Source organism: Ochotona curzoniae, unplaced genomic scaffold (assembly GCF_017591425.1).
Source record: "Ochotona curzoniae isolate NIBS_2020 unplaced genomic scaffold, NIBS_Ocur_1.0 scaffold_3890, whole genome shotgun sequence".
Taxonomy (NCBI): domain Eukaryota; kingdom Metazoa; phylum Chordata; class Mammalia; order Lagomorpha; family Ochotonidae; genus Ochotona; species Ochotona curzoniae.
The window spans coordinates 42595394-42613887 of record NW_024467115.1 but is presented as its reverse complement, the minus strand read 5'-3'; the positions used below and the strand labels follow the sequence as shown (position 1 = coordinate 42613887).

The following is an 18494-nucleotide window of genomic DNA, read 5'->3' as shown; positions in this document are numbered from 1 at the left end:
ATGCAAATACAGTGCTCCTAAGAATCAAGCCATGTTCAGTGCTGCCCTTATAATCCTGTAGCTCAGTTAACAGTGAAATTGTCAATCCAGACCTTTACAAATCATCACTCATCAGAGTGTTTCTCCCAATGACTGGTATTTGCACACAAGTGAGCCCAACTCTACTGCACTTTCCAACAAAGCCAGGTTTAATGGCCCCTGACGCCATCAGCAGCCTGTGGGCACAGGCTGCAAGTGGTTCTCTCCTAGTTCCACCCCAGCCTCATAACTCTGCAAGGGAAGCCCAGGCACCTTAAGCAGCTCCACTGGCTTTCTCTTGAAACTTTCCAATGTAATGCAGGTTGATTCTTCCTTTATCAAAAAATGCTTGTGTCCAGAAATGTCTCCAGTACCTCTTGTTGGGGATTATAGACTATTTCCACATATGTAAGCCATCCAGGGCAGGAGATCCAAGTCCACATGAAATTCTCTTATGCTTCACTTACACCTTGCACATGGCCTGAAGGTGGCGATGTTCAACATGCCTGTGATTGGCTGCAGTCCAGCACACAGCCTGAAGGGGGCAATGTTCAGCATGCATGCACTTGGCTGCAGCCCAGCACACGGCCTGAAGGAGGTGATGTTCAGCACACCTGTGCATGGCTGCGGTCCACCACATGGCCTGAAGGGGGCAATGTTCAGCATGCATGCACTTGGCTGCAGCCCAGCACACGGCCTGAAGGAGGTGATGTTCAGCACACCTGTGCATGGCTGCGGTCCACCACATGGCCTGAAGGGGGCAATGTTCAGCATGCATGCACTTGGCTGCAGCCCAGCACACGGCCTGAAGGAGGTGATGTTCGGCACGCCTGTGATTGGCTGCGGTCCACCACATGGCCTGAAGGGGGCAATGTTCAGCATGGCTGTGGTCCACCAAACGGCCTGGAGGGGGCGATGTTCAGCATGCCTGTGCATGTAGTCCAGCAGCCCAGCAGCCCAGCCTCCCACCTGGGACATCCTGGATCTCCAACACTCACTTTTTGGCAGGTGGCCCTAAAATCTATCCTGAGCTCTAACCTGCCCTGCTGCCCTGGCATGTTGCCTGTCCTCTGTTCTAAACGTTTAACTAGATTCTAAATAGCCCCACTACTTTTTCCCAAAATACTACATTTTTTCCATAAATTACGTATATGTGAATTCTGTCTAGTTTCATAGAATGAGTAGTAACATCTTCTCTTCCATAACAGACAAGCTATTAAAAGCCAAATCTCTTGCTCATGGACATATTTTCGCAGATCCACAAGAGGGCTCACGTTGCAGACAGCACTTGGAATCCTTGACACATCTACAAAACAGCTTCACATACACATTGCCTTAACACTGGTCCTGTTCTTCTATCCAGAAACTTAGGCCATTTCTTGACAAATTACATGCTCTATATAAGCAGCCATGCTATTATTTGTGTAACCAACTGACAAAAATCATTTGACTTACTTTTTTTTAATTTTATTTTTATCTGAAAGGCAGATTTATAGAGGAAGAGACACCGAGTTCTTCCATCTGTGGTTTATTCCTCATGGTCACAATGGCTATAGCTGAGTCGACCTGAAACCAGGGGCCAAAAGCCTCTTCCGGGTCTTCCATGTGGGCCTTGAGCCATCTTCCATTGCCTTCCCAGGCCACAAGTCAGGAGCTGGAGTGGACTCAAGCCAGTGCTCACACTGGACCCCAGCACCACAGGTGGCGGTTTAATCCACACCACAGTGCAGAGCTCTCAGATTGGACATACATGGTCACGAGCAGCAACTCACTGCAAGCATGACCCTGAGAGCTCTGGGGCTCTGGTTCTTTCTGAGGTGACGCCTCCTTCCACAGCTGGGCTCTGAGAAAGCCTGCATCTTAGCCAGGAGCACGGCCCTGGCGCAGCCCCAGGATCCTCCACCAGAGTGCAGAGTGCACCAGTGTGAGTGCTCACTACTCACAGGCATCACTAAGCTTCAAACACAATTTGGAAATCGAACTACAAAACCATGGCCACAATAAGCAGAAATCTGAGAAAAGCATTAGAATAGGAGCAACAGCAAATGACAGTAAAGTCTTCCAAAGAAAGTTCTTCACTAATAAATTCACCTCAGTGATAAATGAACTTCCTTTTAAAGTTTCAGTTAGTTGGGGTTGGCACTGTGCACAGCAGTGAAGCTGCCACCTCCAGTTCTGGTTTCCTATATCAGCACCATGTTGTGCCCTAGCTGTTGCACTTCTGCTCCAGCTCCCTATCCAAGGCCTGGGAAGGCAGCACCCCCGTGGGAGATGTGGACAGAGCTCCTGGCTCCTGGCTTCGGCCCAGTGGAGCCTCTACTGCTGCAGCCTGGGGAGGAACGAGCCAGCAGGTGGAAGGCTGCACTCCCATGCTCTCACACTGCCTCGCTCCCTCAGTTTCTCTTTGTAACCCTGATTTTCAAACAAACAAATCTTAAAAAAAAAAAATAAAAAGGTTCAATTAGCCACAGAAAACTGTCAACAGAAGCACAATCTCACAGATGCCAGAGCTTATGTGTACCTCGGCCGTCAGGAGTCTTCTGGGACATTGGTTGACCTTGGCAAAGATGTTCCTAAGTCCAGCCTCAAGCTGTGTCAGTAACAATATGGCACAGTCTGCAAACCTGTGGAATCCAAGAAGCAGCAAAACCGCCCTTTTAAAACTGACCATTGGCACCACAGCAACCACGCTGTGGCCTAACGAGACCAAGGCCGTATTAAACAGGAAGGAACATCACTTACCAATAAGACACAACATCAAAGGCCCATTACATTAATATTTTTAAAGCCACATTCCAGTGTCTTAATTTTTAAAAAAGATTTGTTTATTTTTATTTGAAAGGCAGATTTACAGAGAGACCTTCCATCTGCTGGTTTGTTCTCCAAACAGTGGCAAAGGCCAGAGCTGAGCCGATCTGAACCCAGCAGCCAGAAGCTTCTTCTGAGTTTCCCATGTGGCTGTACAGAGGGAGCTGGATGGGAAGTGGAGCAGCCAGGACACAAACTAGCATCCATATGGAATGCCAGCACCACAGGAAGAGGCTTGGCCTACCACACCACAGTGCCAGCCCCCACTGTTAATTTTGGATGCACTTTGTAACTTCGCATGAATAAAATTTCATCAAGGACCAGCCTCACTAATTGCTTTATCTCTACCAAGCACTAAATGCCAGCACGCAGTAGGTTCTAAGGCATAAAAATGAGGACAGAGTCACCAAAGTGAGGCCGTCTCAGACCCGTCTGCTCTGCGCAAAGGCCTCACTCCCACACAGGGCTGGATCTCAGCAAAGAGAATTACGGGGAGTGTGTGCCCATCGGTGGAGGTGCCACCTGGCACACCCGGGGTGAGCCCCTCCCTGTTCCTGAGCTGTCTCCTGCTGGCATGCAGGAGCTGATGGCTCCAGTGGCTGTGTCCCTACACTGCAGCAGGGTACCTGGCTCAGCTTCCGGTTGTAGCTTCAGCCCCGTCCAGCACCCTGTGTCCTTTTAGAGTAAACCAGCAGGTGGAAGCTCTCTCTGCTTCAATTTCTCTTTCTCTCATCCACTCTTCATAGTTCTACCTCAAATTAAAAATGCAAACAAACAATTTTAAAAGCCTGAAAGAAAGAACAAAAAAGCTGACTCCCCTTCCCTTCATGATTCTTTAACACTGTACACATAGCAACAACTCAAAAATATATAAAACTTGGCGATGAAAAATAGCACCAACTGCAGCATACACATGTGCAAACATGATGACGAGCTGCCGCTTCAGTTTCACGTGAATACATTCCACGTTCCCACAGAGCTGGCCCCACCCCTGCAGCATAGTGTGGAAGACAGGGTGCTGGGGACACCAGCCACGCTGCCTCCTTACCTGCCTGCCTGGAACCTGGCCACGGCAGTCTCCCAGTATGGCAACATGACTTTCAACACAAAAGAGGACCTCGCCATCACTCCTTCTAATACTGAAAGTATTTCATCAGTAACATCTGCAAAACAGCAAGTGGTTTTAAACAAAATCACACTAAGCAACTGAAAAAGATGGACATGTGGAGTCCTGCCCTCTCCACAGGGCAGCCCTCCAAGACCAGCTAGAGCCACAGTGAGGTGGCCCAGGGCAGGGGGAGAGGGGACACACACACCTGCACTCTGCAATGCTTCCCTGACCGCGAGAAGTGGGAGACCCTTCCCAGCCCAGGCACCTGGGGCGCAGAGATCCTAAGCACCGACATTTGAGAGGAAAGGAGAAGATGTGCCAATCTGTCCAGTAATACAGAGGAGGAGCAAATGGGCCCTGAGCCACCTCGGGGAGATGGCATGCTTTGCCCGAGCGCCCAAACAGCCGGCACGTGGACCATGCTCCTGTGGCAGCGTTCCTCATTGCCTTCTTGTGCCCGATTACAAGCCCTGTCACGGGGAATGCAGTGAGGGCACTGCAGAACGGGGTACTTGCCGGGGAACACAAGCAAGTCCTCCACGTTCCTGAGAACCACCAGAGGTCGGTGTGTCACCCTCAAGGTGCTCTGCTGCAGGAAGCTCTTGAGCAGCTGTCCCAGCCCTGCTGTCAGCAGCAGCAGCATCGAACAGTACCTGAGGAAGCAGCATGCAGACCCGGGAGAAACATGAGGCCACTCACACACAGGGATGCCTTCATTTTCAAAAAAAAGTTAGATTTTTAAAACTAAAGCACCATTAAATTGCAGAAAAGTCCCCCTCGATGTGAGTGCAGCAACCCGGGTGAGCCACCACCAAATAAACAGTGACCATACAAGCACCCCTGCCCACACCTGGGACACGGGCACACTACCTTATCCTGGGTCACACCTGAAGAGCCCATAGCCTGGTGGTGCCCTCCCACCCCCTGCCACCCACACCCAGGACCTGGGACCTGGGCACACTACCCTGCCCCAGGTGGCCCCTGAAAGGACTGCAGACTGGTGGTACCTCCTCCCTGCTGTCCACACCCAGGACCTGGGCACACTACCTTATCCCGAGTGGCCCCTGAAGGGACAGCTCCTGGCAGCGCCTCCTCCCCTCTCAAGCCCTCCATCACTGCAGATCAACACAGAACTGAAGGTGCTTTCCAGCAGCTTACTTACTTGGGAGGAACCTCCTGGGGGGATGCAAAGCCGTGCCACAGGACATTGCGCAGGTTCAGTCCCCGTGGAGAGCCCAGGAAGACTTTCAGCACACTCATCTGACAAGGGGAGCACAGAGCCCTGGTTACGGAGCTGGCCGGAAGGGACACCACGCCTCCGGCTTTTGTCCCACCAGCAGCTAAACGGTTTGAGTGCAACAGAGTACTCAGCACGCCCAGAGTGTTTAACACAGTGACCACGGAACCCCTCCTCAGGAAGCAAATCCCATGGGTACACAACAGGGCAGAGCACACCCTAGCAAAGGTCCCAGGCGCGTCACAACAAGAACCAGTGCTGCGTAACCAAGGTCCCAGATGTATCAGCACAGGAACCAGAGAATCAGCAGCCTCTAACCAGGCAGTGAGCAGCTGAGTGGGAAGGCCCAGGAACGGAAGGAAAGCAAGGGAACAGTCCTGAAGGTCCCTCACAGCACACTGCTTCCAGAGCAAACTCCACTCTAACTGAGCACTCACCCTCACTCCATCTCTAACCACACTCAGCACTCACCCTCACTCCATCTCTAACCACACTCAGCACTCACCCTCACTCCATCTCTAACCACACTCACGGCTCACCCTCACTCCATCTCTAACCACACTGAGCACTCACCCTCACTCCATCTCTAACCACACTCAGCGCTCACCCTCACTCCATCTCTAACAACACTCAGCACTCACCCTCACTCCATCTCTAACCACACTCACGGCTCACCCTCACTCCATCTCTAACCACACTCAGCGCTCACCCTCACTCCATCTCTAACTACACTCAGCACTCACCCTCACTCCATCTCTAACCACACTCACGGCTCACCCTCACTCCATCTCTAGCCACACTCAGCACTCACCCTCACTCCATCTCTAACCACACTCAGCACTCACCCTCACTCCATCTCTAACCACACTCAGCACTCACCCTCACTCCATCTCTAACCACACTCAGCACTCACCCTCACTCCATCTCTAACTCAGCACTCACCCTCACTCCATCTCTAACCACACTCAGCACTCACCCTCACTCCATCTCTAACCACACTCAGCACTCACCCTCACTCCATCTCTAACCACACTGAACACTCACCCTCACTCCATCTCTAACCACACTCAGCACTCACCCTCACTCCATCTCTAACTCAGCACTCACCCTCACTCCATCTCTAACCACACTCAGCACTCACCCTCACTCCATCTCTAACCACACTCAGCGCTCACCCTCACTCCATCTCTAACTACACTCAGCACTCACCCTCACTCCATCTCTAACCACACTCACGGCTCACCCTCACTCCATCTCTAGCCACACTCAGCACTCACCCTCACTCCATCTCTAACCACACTCAGCACTCACCCTCACTCCATCTCTAACCACACTCAGCACTCACCCTCACTCCATCTCTAACCACACTCAGCACTCACCCTCACTCCATCTCTAACTCAGCACTCACCCTCACTCCATCTCTAACCACACTGAACACTCACCCTCACTCCATCTCTAACCACACTCAGCACTCACCCTCACTCCATCTCTAACCACACTGAACACTCACCCTCACTCCATCTCTAACCACACTCAGCACTCACCCTCACTCCATCTCTAACTCAGCACTCACCCTCACTCCATCTCTAACCACACTCAGCACTCACCCTCACTCCATCTCTAACCACACTGAACACTCACCCTCACTCCATCTCTAACCACACTCAGCACTCACCCTCACTCCATCTCTAACTCAGCACTCACCCTCACTCCATCTCTAACCACACTCAGCACTCACCCTCACTCCATCTCTAACCACACTGAACACTCACCCTCACTCCATCTCTAACCACACTCAGCACTCACCCTCACTCCATCTCTAACCACACTGAGCACTCACCCTCACTCCATTTCTAACCACACTCAGCACTCACACTCACTCCATCTCTAACCACACTTAGCGCTCACCCTCACTCCATTTCTTTCTTTTTTTTTTTTAAAGATTTATTTTTATTATTTTTTCATTGGAAAGGCGGATATACAGAGAGGAGAGACAGAGAGGAAGATCTTCCGTCCGATGATTCACTCCCCAAGTGAGCGCAACGGGCCGATACTATGCCGATCCAAAGCCAGGAGACTCTTCCGGGTCTCCCACGCGGGTGCAGGTTCCCAAAGCTTTGGGCCATCCTCGACTGCTTTCCCAGGCCACAGGCAGGGAGCTGGAAGGGAAGCGGGGCTGCCGGGATTAGAACCGGTGCCCATATGGGATCCCGGGCGTGCAAGGCGAGGACCTTTAACCACTTGCGCCACCGCGCCGGGCCCCTCACTCCATTTCTAACCACACTCAGCACTCACCCTCACTCCATCTCTAACCACACTTAGCACTCACCCTCACTCCATTTCTAACCACACTCAGCATTCACACTCACTCCATCTCTAACCACACTTAGCGCTCACCCTCACTCCATCTCTAACCACACTCAGCACTCACCCTCACTCCATCTCTAACCACACTTAGCGCTCACCCTCACTCCATTTCTAACCACACTCAGCACTCACCCTCACTCCATCTCTAACCACACTCAGCACTCACCCTCACTCCATCTCTAACCACACTGAGCACTCACTCACTGTGGTTATTTCAGTGACTATTGGAACATATCCAGAGCCCTGTTTCTGAACACCACGGTGTACCACAGCCATGGATAATAGTCAAAATGTACCACGTGAGCAAGAATGCCTGAGCGACCGGGGGCTCAAGGACAGAACCAAGCTTCTGTTTTTTCCCAGAACTCAGGCACGGTTAATCAGACAGGCCTGTCGAGTCTTTCTCTGTGGACAAGTGAGTCAGAAAGAGGATTTCTGCTTAACACATCAATAATGATAAGCAGGTCTTCATTCCATCTCCAACGAGTCTCTGCTCTCCCACTAATTGCATGTGTTTTGTTTACATTACCTGGGCAAACTGGAATAGCCATGGCAGTAGCACAGTTCCCGCCTGCAGTGGCTAAAGGGGTTCCAGTAGGGAAGGGAGCTAGCACCCAGACTTTGCCCAGAAGCAGAGCGCAGACTGATCCACACTCATTGGAACAGCCCTTGCTTTGGCAGAGGCAACAGTCAGGCTTCTGCGCAGTGGGTCTCAGCCAGACAAAGGCTGCGCTTTGGACTGCTGTGGCGAGCCCAGCTTTCTCAGCCTGGCTGTCCTGGGGTTCCACTTCATGGTAACCTGCTTCAGGATACACGTCAGTCTAAAGTGTAGAACAAGGTATAATAATGCAGGATTTCGGGCCTGGCGGCGTGGCCTAGCAGCTAAAGTCCTCGCCTTGAACGCCCCAGGATCCTATACGGGTGCTGGTTCTAATCCCGGCAGCTCCACTTCCCATCCAGCTCCCTGCTTGTGGCCTGGGAAAGCAGTCGAGGACGGCCCAAAGCCTTGGGACCCTGAATCTGTGTGGGAGACCTGGAAGAAGTTTCTGGATCCTAGCTTCGGATCGGCATAGCATCGGCCATTGCGCTCACTTGGGGAGTGAATCATCGGACAGAAGATCTTCCTCTCTCTCTTCTCCTCTCTGTTTATCTGACTTTCCAATAAATAAATAAGCTTAAAAAATTCTAAAAAAAATAATAATGCAGGATTTCCTTTTATCAGTACCTAATCTTTGGTTCTCAGTTAAAATGATTGCCAAGGGCCCAAGTTCTCACATGTCAAAACATTAAAATTCTAGAACCAAAGTGTGCTACCACTTTTTAAGGAGTCAACCCTTTCCTCTGAATTAAGTCGGTACTATAATTTAGAATGTGTGATTGAGCAAAGCCAAGTGCTTCCACTGTCTCTGGGCTCCCAAGATATCCAGCACTGGGAGGGGGTCGGGGGCAGCCTGGCTGGCTGCAAGAGCCACATCTTAATGATGGAAGGTGGGACGGGACGGCCTAGAGCACCATGGCAGCTCTCCTGAAGCGGCGTCTCCGCTGGAAGAACAGGAGAGGCTGCGGCCATGTGCCCTCTGTGGCCCTCACGCTCCAGGTTCAGAAAGGCTCACCACAGGCTGACCAAAGACTTGTGCAAGTTCCACGGAGGCGAGCAGATCTCTTAAAAGAAAGGGACACTCCTTGCCAACCAGCAGAAATACCTACAATCAGAACAGAAACTGTAATGACGGCACACGAATGCTCTTGCTACTCAGGCAAGTGATTGCAAGTTAACGTTGCTTAATGTGAAGAAAAAACAATCTACAAAGCATACAGAGGAGAAAAGTAAAATTAACTTTAAAATATTAAAAACTGGTAACAAATAGTTATATTTTATGAGAAAACAATAATCAAGAAAACTGAAGAAACTGTAAAACAGTTAAATGCTCATTCAGACAAATTTCATGGAGCAATAATGACAAGACTTACATCGCCCAAGGCCCGTTCCAGACATGACGTCAGTTTCATCAAGCTGAGAGAAATGGCCGGTGACTGCAGGCTTTTCAATGAGTCGAATATTTCAGGAAATAACTGTCCAGAATGAGCCACAAGTTAGATTTCACATTCAACAATAAATGTTTCTTATATATTATATATTGAATTTTAAAGTATAAACATTTTAAATGCCCTTTGCAACTGCTATATTTTCATTTTTTTGGCAAATATTATATATATATGTGTGTATATATATATATATATTCTATATAAAGAGTCAAGAAAAGCATTCGAATATCTGAGTTCTGAGAAAGTATTTCAATGTTTACTACAATCAGTAACTGGCAGAATAATGAATTTAAAAGCCAACCACTTTGACCTAGACCTCACCTCTCCAAGTTTGAGCTGTGTTTTGCCATAACACGGCAGCAATGGGCAGCCCAGCTGAGTTTGAAGTCACTGCTGTAAGGGGAGGCCTGCTTCTTCCATGTTAACACAGTCACTGCTGTAAGGGGAGGCCTGCTTCTTCCATGTTAACACAGTCACTGCTGTAAGGGGAGGCCTGCTCCTTCCACGCTAATAAGACGATGCGAAGCAGCTCAGATTTAGACCACAGTCACTACTCTTACAGCCACTGAACCTTCTAGACGACACAGAAGGTTCTGGTTAGGATCCCCGTTTCAAGAACAGCTCCCGATCTCTCTGACTCGGCAGCAATCTGCCTTGTCCCAGAAAGGGTGGCCCTGACCTGGGTACGCCAACCCATAGGTCTCACGATGCACCCTGACCTTGCTTTCTCCTGAGGGCCTGTGGCTCAGCTCAGGTTTTGGAGATCTTGCATCAAAGCTCAGGTTTCTTGAAACCAAGACTTTTTCTGGGGGCCTAGTGCAGCAGCCTAGTGGCTGAAGTCCTTGGCTTGCATGTGCCAGTATCCCACATGGGTTCTGGCTTGTGTTTCACTTCCCATCCAGCTCCCTGCCTGTGGCCTGGAAGAGCAGTCCAGAACAGTCCAAGCCCTTGGGACCCTGCACCCCTGTGGGAGACCCGGAAGAGGCTCCTGGTTCCTGCCTTCGGATCGGCTCAACTCCAACCACTGCGGCCACTTGGGGAGTGAATCAGCTGACATAACATCTTCCTCTGTCTCTCCTCCTCTCTGTATATCTGTCTTTCCAATGAAAATAAGTAAGTATTAAAAAAAAAAAAAAAGGACTTCTTCTGGCTGGACAGCCTAGGAATGGAGGTTCACTTTATTTATTTGGGAAACAGACTGCCTTCCATCCAAATGTCTGTAAGCACTGGAGCTGGGCCAGGCTGAACCAGGAGCCAGCAGGTCAGCCTGTGGCAGGAGAACCCAACCACTCAGAACGACACCTGCTGTCTCCCCAGCTGAACACAAAGAGCAAGACGGAACTGGGAGCAGAGCTGGGAATCAAATCTGCCACCCCATTGTGGGGGCTGGCTGCCCCCGAGACCACCTCAGAACTGGCAAATAAATGTGGACGAGCACTGTGACTTCCACCTGTGGCGCTGGCATTCCACACAGGCGCCAGTTCAAGTCCCAGTGGTGCCACTTTTGCTCTAGCTCCATGCTCATGATCTAGGAAAACGATAGAGGATGGATGGCTCAAGTCCTTGGGCCCTGCACCCACATGGGAGACCCAGAAGATGCTCCTGGCTGCTGGCTTCCAATTAACCCAGCTCTAGGCATGAGTGAACCAGCGGATGTAGACCTCTGTTTCTGCTATTCTCTGTAACTCCACCTTGCAAATAAAAATAAATTAAAATTAAAAAGCTGGCAAATAAAAATTACAAAGAGGCGCTAAGTGGTATTTGTAGTCTTTCATGTGTAAAAGTTACTCAAAAGCCAAACCTGGGGAACGCCTGTCCACTGGAACCATGGTGCGTATCGCGTCTCAAACTGCCCCTTGGTCAGAGAGAAGAAATGCAGCTGCACGGCATCACACACAGGGCCCAGCAGCCGCACACTGTCCCGGTAGTCCAGGTCACAGCCTAAAGAATGACAAAGCAAGTTTTACTATCATGGTTCCACATCATGCAATGAAAAACATCTAAAATATCATAGAAAAGGTGCTTTGACTATAAAATCTCCAGCAGCTTGTAACTGAACATATGAGAAATGTATAGTATTGAAATGAATTACATAATATTTACTCAGTTATAAAATAAAATATACTATCAATAGAGTTTGAAGAATACAGAAAAGTTCAAACAAGAGAGAAGTTTTTTCTTCCATGTCTTTTCACATAATTAAGTTTATACAACCAGGCTCATGTGCATGCAACAGTGCCTCTTCATCCAGCTCCAGCCGCTGGTGGTCAGCCAGAACCCCAAAACACTAACATATGCCAGAGAAAAGTAACTGCCACATTTCACCTCACATGAGATTGTACCTGCCTTCTTCATTTGGCCAGCACACACAATCACCCCTTGTCAAGCCCACGCACAGCAGATCTGCCCCCCAGCTCAGCACTGATGCAAAGTGCCCTCAACAGGCAAGGTCAGGAAAACTGGCCCCACGTGGCAATGCTGCCAGCCCCACAGGAACCAGCAGTGTGTGTGGTTCTGGTGCAGCCACGTTCCAGCATCTACCGGAGTGCTGGAGCTAACCCCCATGCCTGTGGGAGAGCCACTGCAAGTGTTGCCACTTGACTTTATTTCGCATAGAAATACCCAAGGTGAGTGTACCCACGTGGTGCCTCAATTCTCCATATAGCAGCTACTTTTACTAGTTTCCTGTGAGCACTTACAAATATTTATACCTATACAAGCAAATACAAATAAATGGGTTTTTTCTTTGGCTTACAGACTCCTCAGTCTCCCTCACCACTTCTGTATTCACTGTTGATTACTGAGCCGATCGCCTACCACAGCTCACAGCACAGCACAAGCTGCTTCCAGATATTAACCTATCACTTTATTCAGCTGTTACAAAGAATGTTACAATGAATAACCTTGCACAAACACATTGCTGGAAGTTTATATGTGGTTTGGCTCCTGAGCTGATGGCGTAAATTTAAACCCTAAAGTGATATGAACAGAAAGGACAGTGACGAGTTAGTGACAAGGCCTTTGTGTTGGCAGCTTACTTCCGCTTAGCTCCAAGATGGCGCCTGGCGCCCTGCCCAAAGCACCACCAGTTGTATACTGGTTTAAGTAAGTCTCTTCCCATTGGCTGTAAAAGGCGTGCCGTGCACGTGGACAGCGCATGACCTGTTTGAGGATTGGTGTGCGCTGTGCATGTTGGAATGACCTTTATGCAGACTGGTTTATGCTGTGTATATATATGCCTGTGCTCTTCCTTCCTGGGAGGAGGAGAAGTAAGCCGGAGAAATAAACGCTGAGCGCCTTGTTACTGAGTGTGGAGTGTCCTTTCAGCAGGCTGAAGAGGGAAGAACCCCACACCTTTGACTAGATCTGATGAAGTCGTTGGGGTGACAGCCCTGACCGGATCATGATGGCTTGAAAGGACAGATTCAGGCGGCACCCCTTGCTCTGAGACGCTCTGGCCGCCTCACAACTCTGTAAGCTCACCATCACATGAGCAACCAATGGGTCCTACCCAATCTACACCGGGCAGAACACAAGGCCAAACAGGCGTCTGATCAGAAGTAGCTTGTTTCAGATATTGAGTCATAATAACAAAACCCTGAGTAACACACACACCTTCAGACCCATGAGCACATCTCCTTGTGTCGGGAACAGAACTGCTAGGCCAGTGTTCACTGGTGAGTATTATATCAATGCTACTGTTGCTCTGTATACCAGCAACTCTCAACTATTTAAAATGATTTTACAACCTATGTTCAGTCACAGAGAATCTGGGGTCTGTGCCACTGCCTGCCCATCTCGCTCAGCCAGCTCTCATCAACATCCCACACTCCCTGGTCTCCTCCGTTGTTTTTCACACTGAAATCTCTTCTCGTTTAAACCAGGCTTGAATCACAACACTTTGAGTAGAGCGAGTCACTGACTTGGGGTTACCAACCTGTCTCCACGCACTTTACACATTTGGTGACTGCTTCCCAGTGTACCTCTCCCTTGTCAGACACAACACTACTGACAGCACAATGTTCTTGAACTTCAAAACCAAGCTTACAAATCATGTCATGCACCGAGGGAGAAAGACATGTGGCAATGGGCTCTCCTGTTAGCATCTGAAATACAAAACACAAACAGCACAGCTTAACAGGAAAAGGGAACACTACTTAAGTTACAAGAAGTCTACCTAAAACACAGAATTACTTGCATATAAATGCTGTTAACACGCTTCCTGGACATTAGGAAGACTATATGATTAAACCAGTGATTAGATGTTTAAGATAATGTAAGCACATGTTTTCACTAAAGGATATTTAAAGACTAAATATCATTTTACTGATGAGTTTAAGGTATGAGTTTCAGAAGCTCAGTCTTCTAAGCAGTGTGGCATCGCCATTAGTCTTCCTTTACTAGCTCAGAATTATCGAAATGGGCAATTTCTTAGGGGGATGGAAGAGCAGAAAATCTGCGACAATGAAAAACATAAAAGCCTGACTCGATATATTGAAGGAAACTAGAATATCACCTTGAGTTATGTTGCTTCGATATAGAAAACAGCAGCCAAGAGAGGAAAGTCTCTGTCCTCCTCTTCCTCCATGGAACAGCCAAGCTCTCCGTGGCTGGAGACAAGCTGAGATCCTCCTGAGCCCAGAGACGGGGCCCGGGAATCCGCAGATGAACCTTAAGCCACAGCTTCCTCCCCGTTTTCAACTGCTCCAGTTTCCAACCCAGACAAGCCTAAAACTGCTCTTCGTTCTGCCGTTTCTCTACAGATGAACTTCTGAGAGGCTGAGCAGGACAGCAGCCCCGTCCACTGACTCACTCCTAGATGCCGGCAATTAGGAAATCCATGCCTCCCACATGGCCGGCACGCTGGGCCCCAGTGGCTGGGACAGGAGCTGGAGCCAGTGATTTAACCACACACTCTGCTGTGGGGCCTGGGCTTCCTCACCAGATGCTCAACCCTTGGGCTAAAAGTCCACCACTGGAGGTCTGGGGGACTTTTCTTGAGGACTCAAATGCAATGTGCGCAGCATTGGCACCTGGCTCTGGTTACAGGGGTCTATTGCAACCAAGGACCAAGGTGGGTATGACCCAGGAACCGAGGTGGGTGTGACCAGAGAACCAAGGTGTGACCCAGGAACCAAGGTGGGCGTGACATAGAACAAGGTAGTTGTGAACCAGGAACGGAGGTGGGTGTGATCTGAGAACTGAGGCTTGTGTGAACTGAAAATGCTAGGTGGGTGTGCCCAGCAAACCGCAGGGATGCCCTCTTGCGTCTGGCTTTGCCTAGCGCAGGGAGGCGACAGCCAGACTCAGGGGCCACACTTCGGGAGTTCACAGTCCAACGTGCGCCTTTCAGAAAGGGCGGGACAGCAGCAAGACAAGAGGCAACTCTGGTTTTCCTGTGCAGTCTCGGGTTCCCGCTCCTGGAGATCTCTGGCCCCCCCGGCCCCCCGGCTTTCGGCCCCCCGGTCCCCCGGTCCCCCGTTCCCCCGGCCCCCCGGCCCCTCGGCCCCCCGGTCCCCCGTTCCCCGGTCCCCCGTTCCCCCGGCCCCCGGCCCCCCGGTCCCCCGTTCCCCGGTCCCCCGGCTTTCGGCCCCCCGGCCCCCCGGTCCCCCGTTCCCTCGGCCCCCCGGTCCCCCGTTCCCCCGGCCCCCCGGTCACCCCCCCGGCCTGCTACCTCCATGCTTGGGCCCGGCGCAGGCGGATGACGCGGCCCCAGCTCTCGCGAGAGGCGGCGTTGGCCGGCGGCGGCGGCGGGTGTGTCGGCATGGAGAGGCGGGAGCGCGGCGGGAAGGCGGCGCCGGGCCCGGCCCCTCAGGCGTCGCCCGGGCCGGCCCGGAGGGAGAGGCGGCCCAGCATGTTCGAGAAGGAAGCAGTGAGTACGGCAGGGAGACGCCCCCGGAGCCCTCGGCCCTGCCCGGGCTGGCCGGCGGCTCGGGTGCTTCTGTCCCGGGCCCTCTCCGCGGCCTGGGTCGGGCGGGTCGGTGTGGTCGGACGGGCCGACGAGCCGTCTTATCATACATTTTTTAACAGGAAGATCTCGTTTTGATACGTTTAGTGCCATGGTCCGATTTTCCCAGCCAAGGATGAGGTGTGTGTGTGTTTCATGTGGCATGTTATGTGACACACCAGGCAGGGAATGAGGTGTTTCGGATGTCACGAGCATCTGCAGTCACCACTGAAGGAAGATGTGTGCAAGAAGGGGTAGTTTCCGTTATTACCAGAGTCAACATTCCCACTCGTTTTGTGGAGACTTGAAGACAAAAATGATTATGCTCAAGGATCCAAACCTGACAGCAGAACTTGTGGCTCGGGACCCATGACCCACTTTTCTTATCCTTACCCCAGGGGACCCACAGTTGATAGGATGAGGAGTCAGTTTGAAAACTGAAGGAAAATCACTGCCAGGGAAGGAGAATTCTCAAAAACAAAAACACAACACTGGTCACACGTTTTAGGCTGCAATGGTCTTTGATGCCTGTGAGCTAGAAGGAAGAAAACCAAAGGAGGCCAAGCTCACATAGCTCAGAAAAGAACACATCAGAGCAGAGGCCTGGGTGTGTTGCACTGTGTTCCAAGCACTACATGGACCTGCCTGTCAGTAAGTCTGAAGTAACAACTTACCAGCAGTCAGGAAAAATTAGAGATTTGGAAACAACCCAGGGTGACTTCTATTAGAGGGTGTGATGGGCGTCTGAACTGCTCTTGAAAATTGAGGCAAGTTCAGAGTGAGGAGATGTGGGTGTTCTAGGTCAAGAAGTTAACGTCTGCACGTAAGAGGACTTGGGTCAGGCAGGTTTTTTTGTTTTAAGGTTTATTTATTTTTATTGGAAAGGCAGATATACAGAGAGAAAGCTCATCCATCCACTGGTTCACTCCCTAAGTGGCTGTAATGGCCACAGCTGAGCCTATCCAGGGGCCAGGAACTTCCTCCGGGTCTCCCACAAGGTACGGGGTCCCAAGGCTTTGGGCTGTCCTCGACTGCTTTCCCAGGCCACAAGCAGCAAGCTGGATGGGAAGTGGAGCTGCCGGGATTAGAACCAGTGCCCATATGGGATCCTGACGCTCGCAAGGCAAGGACTTTAGCTGCTAGGCTACCATATCGGGCCAAGTCAGGCAGTTTGTTTGAAGTGATTAGTCACAGCTTTTTTTTAAATCCAGTTTTCTAAAGTAAATAAATAGGGAAAAACCAACAATTGGAAAGAAATTGAGAAAGAGTCTCACAAATAGCCACTTAACTACACCTGAATGTGCCCCAGTGAGTCATTTCTAGCTGCACTAGCTGCTGATTATCATACTTTGAGCATAGGAAAAATCAGAACAGCTGCACTTACACTAATGAGTGCCTCTTGATTTTATCTGTCATGCATTTGTGTTTTCTAACAGTAGCACCTCAGTTTCCCTCCAGAAAACGCTTGTGTCTCATTACTGGATATAGATTTAATGTGATTATCAACCAAACCGGTGCCTATATGGGATCCTGGCGCTTGAAGAAGGATGATTAGCGAATTGAGCGATTGCACTGGGCCCAGAACTTAGTAGAACTTTAAGTGCCCCAATCTTGCAATTTGAGATACCAAGTGAGAAGAAAGATGGAGGTGTCTAAATGATTGTGGAAACTATGAAACATGAATCACTGAAGCTCAATTAAAAACTTCAAAAGACATGAAGAAAAAGTGTGTTAAGAAATACTTGAAGGGAGTGATAAAAAAATTGGAAGACAGCTAGAAAAAAGATGTACAGAGAAACAAATAACAGGCTCAGGGCCCAGCACAATGGCTCCAGTGGCTAATCCTCCCCTCATAAAACAACAGGATCCCATATGGGCATTGGTTCATGTCCCAGCTGCTCTATTTCTGATCGCACTTTCTGCTTACGGCCTAGGAAAGCAGTAGATGGTGGCCAAAAGCCTTGGGACCCTGCACCTGTATGGGAGACCCGGAAGAAGCACCTGGTCTCAGATCGGCTCACCTCTGGCTGTTGTAGCCAGTTGTGGTGTAAATTGGCAGTTGGAAGATCTTTCTGTCTCCTTTCTGTAAATCTGCCTTTGCAATGAAAATAAATAAGCCTTTAACAACAACAAAAAAGATGATTTCTTTGCCAAGCAAAAAGTAGAAAACATGGAAGCATTTTTTTTTACTGAAATAGATCTTCAATCTAGGATTCTATACCCAGCTAAAATATCTTCCAAAACATGAAAGGGAGCAGCGAGAGACATTTGGCCCAAGTCCCATAACCAGAGTGCCTGAATTGAACACCCAGCTGTTTCTCACTCCAACTTCCTGCTACCTAAAAACTCTGGAAGCAGCATGGTACCAGAATAATTGGGTTCCTGGCATGCATGTGTGAGTCTTGGATTGAGTTCTTGGCTTCCAGCTTTGACTCAAATCACAGACCTTTCCAGGCCTTTGGGAGAGTGGATCAATGGATTGGAGTACTCTGTATCTGTTCTCAAAATAAATAAAAAACAAAACTTAAAATAAGATTTTTGTTTCCAGTTCTACATGTGCGGATCTTGAAATCACTGCTTCATCTTGGCAACAACAACAACAAAACATCAACAACAACCAAAATGGTGGTCACACTGAAAATATAACTCTTAGGCCCCATTTGTAGGCAGCTACCCAGATTGCCTTGTGTCTAGGCAAGTGTTACATGGTTGGGAAAAATGGAGCCAATAGCTGGTGGGCATTCTGGGCTTGGTTAATGCCAAGTTTATGTCAACTGTACCAGTGTACCAGCGTGCCAGCATAGTTGCCTTTTTTTTTTTAAATATAGGTGGGAAAGGCAGGGAACACGGGGCTGAGACATGCCACACTGGCTCCCAATTTTCAGGGACTTCAGATTGGCCAGGGAAAAGGGTCTGGGGACACATTGTCGTGGGAAAGGCTGATGGCATGTTTGACAGGT

At 49.8% G+C, this 18494-nt stretch overlaps 2 protein-coding genes across 4 annotated transcripts in view; one reads left to right on the top strand and one right to left on the bottom strand.

Annotated features, from left to right (window-relative positions):
* The window catches only part of ERMARD (ER membrane associated RNA degradation), a 28031-nt gene extending 14340 nt beyond the window's left edge, over positions 1–13691 (bottom strand). For 2 of the 3 annotated variants that reach the window (XM_040965333.1, XM_040965336.1), the window contains exons 1-8: positions 13525–13691; positions 11389–11528; positions 9513–9614; positions 9155–9244; positions 5100–5197; positions 4454–4590; positions 3875–3989; positions 2540–2642 (exon numbers count right to left, since the gene is read on the bottom strand). In XM_040965333.1, coding sequence (XP_040821267.1) covers positions 2540–2642; positions 3875–3989; positions 4454–4590; positions 5100–5197; positions 9155–9244; positions 9513–9614; positions 11389–11528; positions 13525–13642 — 903 coding nt within the window. In that variant the 5' untranslated portion in view covers positions 13643–13691. Of the gene's footprint in view, positions 1–2539; positions 2643–3874; positions 3990–4453; positions 4591–5099; positions 5198–9154; positions 9687–11388; positions 11529–13524 lie in introns of those variants that run through there. The other variant, XM_040965334.1, reaches the window with a different exon arrangement.
* A 1660-nt stretch (positions 13692–15351) lies between these two features.
* The window catches only part of DYNLT2 (dynein light chain Tctex-type 2), a 45862-nt gene continuing 42719 nt past the window's right edge, over positions 15352–18494 (top strand). The window contains exon 1 of the mRNA XM_040965168.1: positions 15352–15459. Coding sequence (XP_040821102.1) covers positions 15352–15459 — 108 coding nt within the window. The remainder of the gene's footprint in view (positions 15460–18494) is intronic.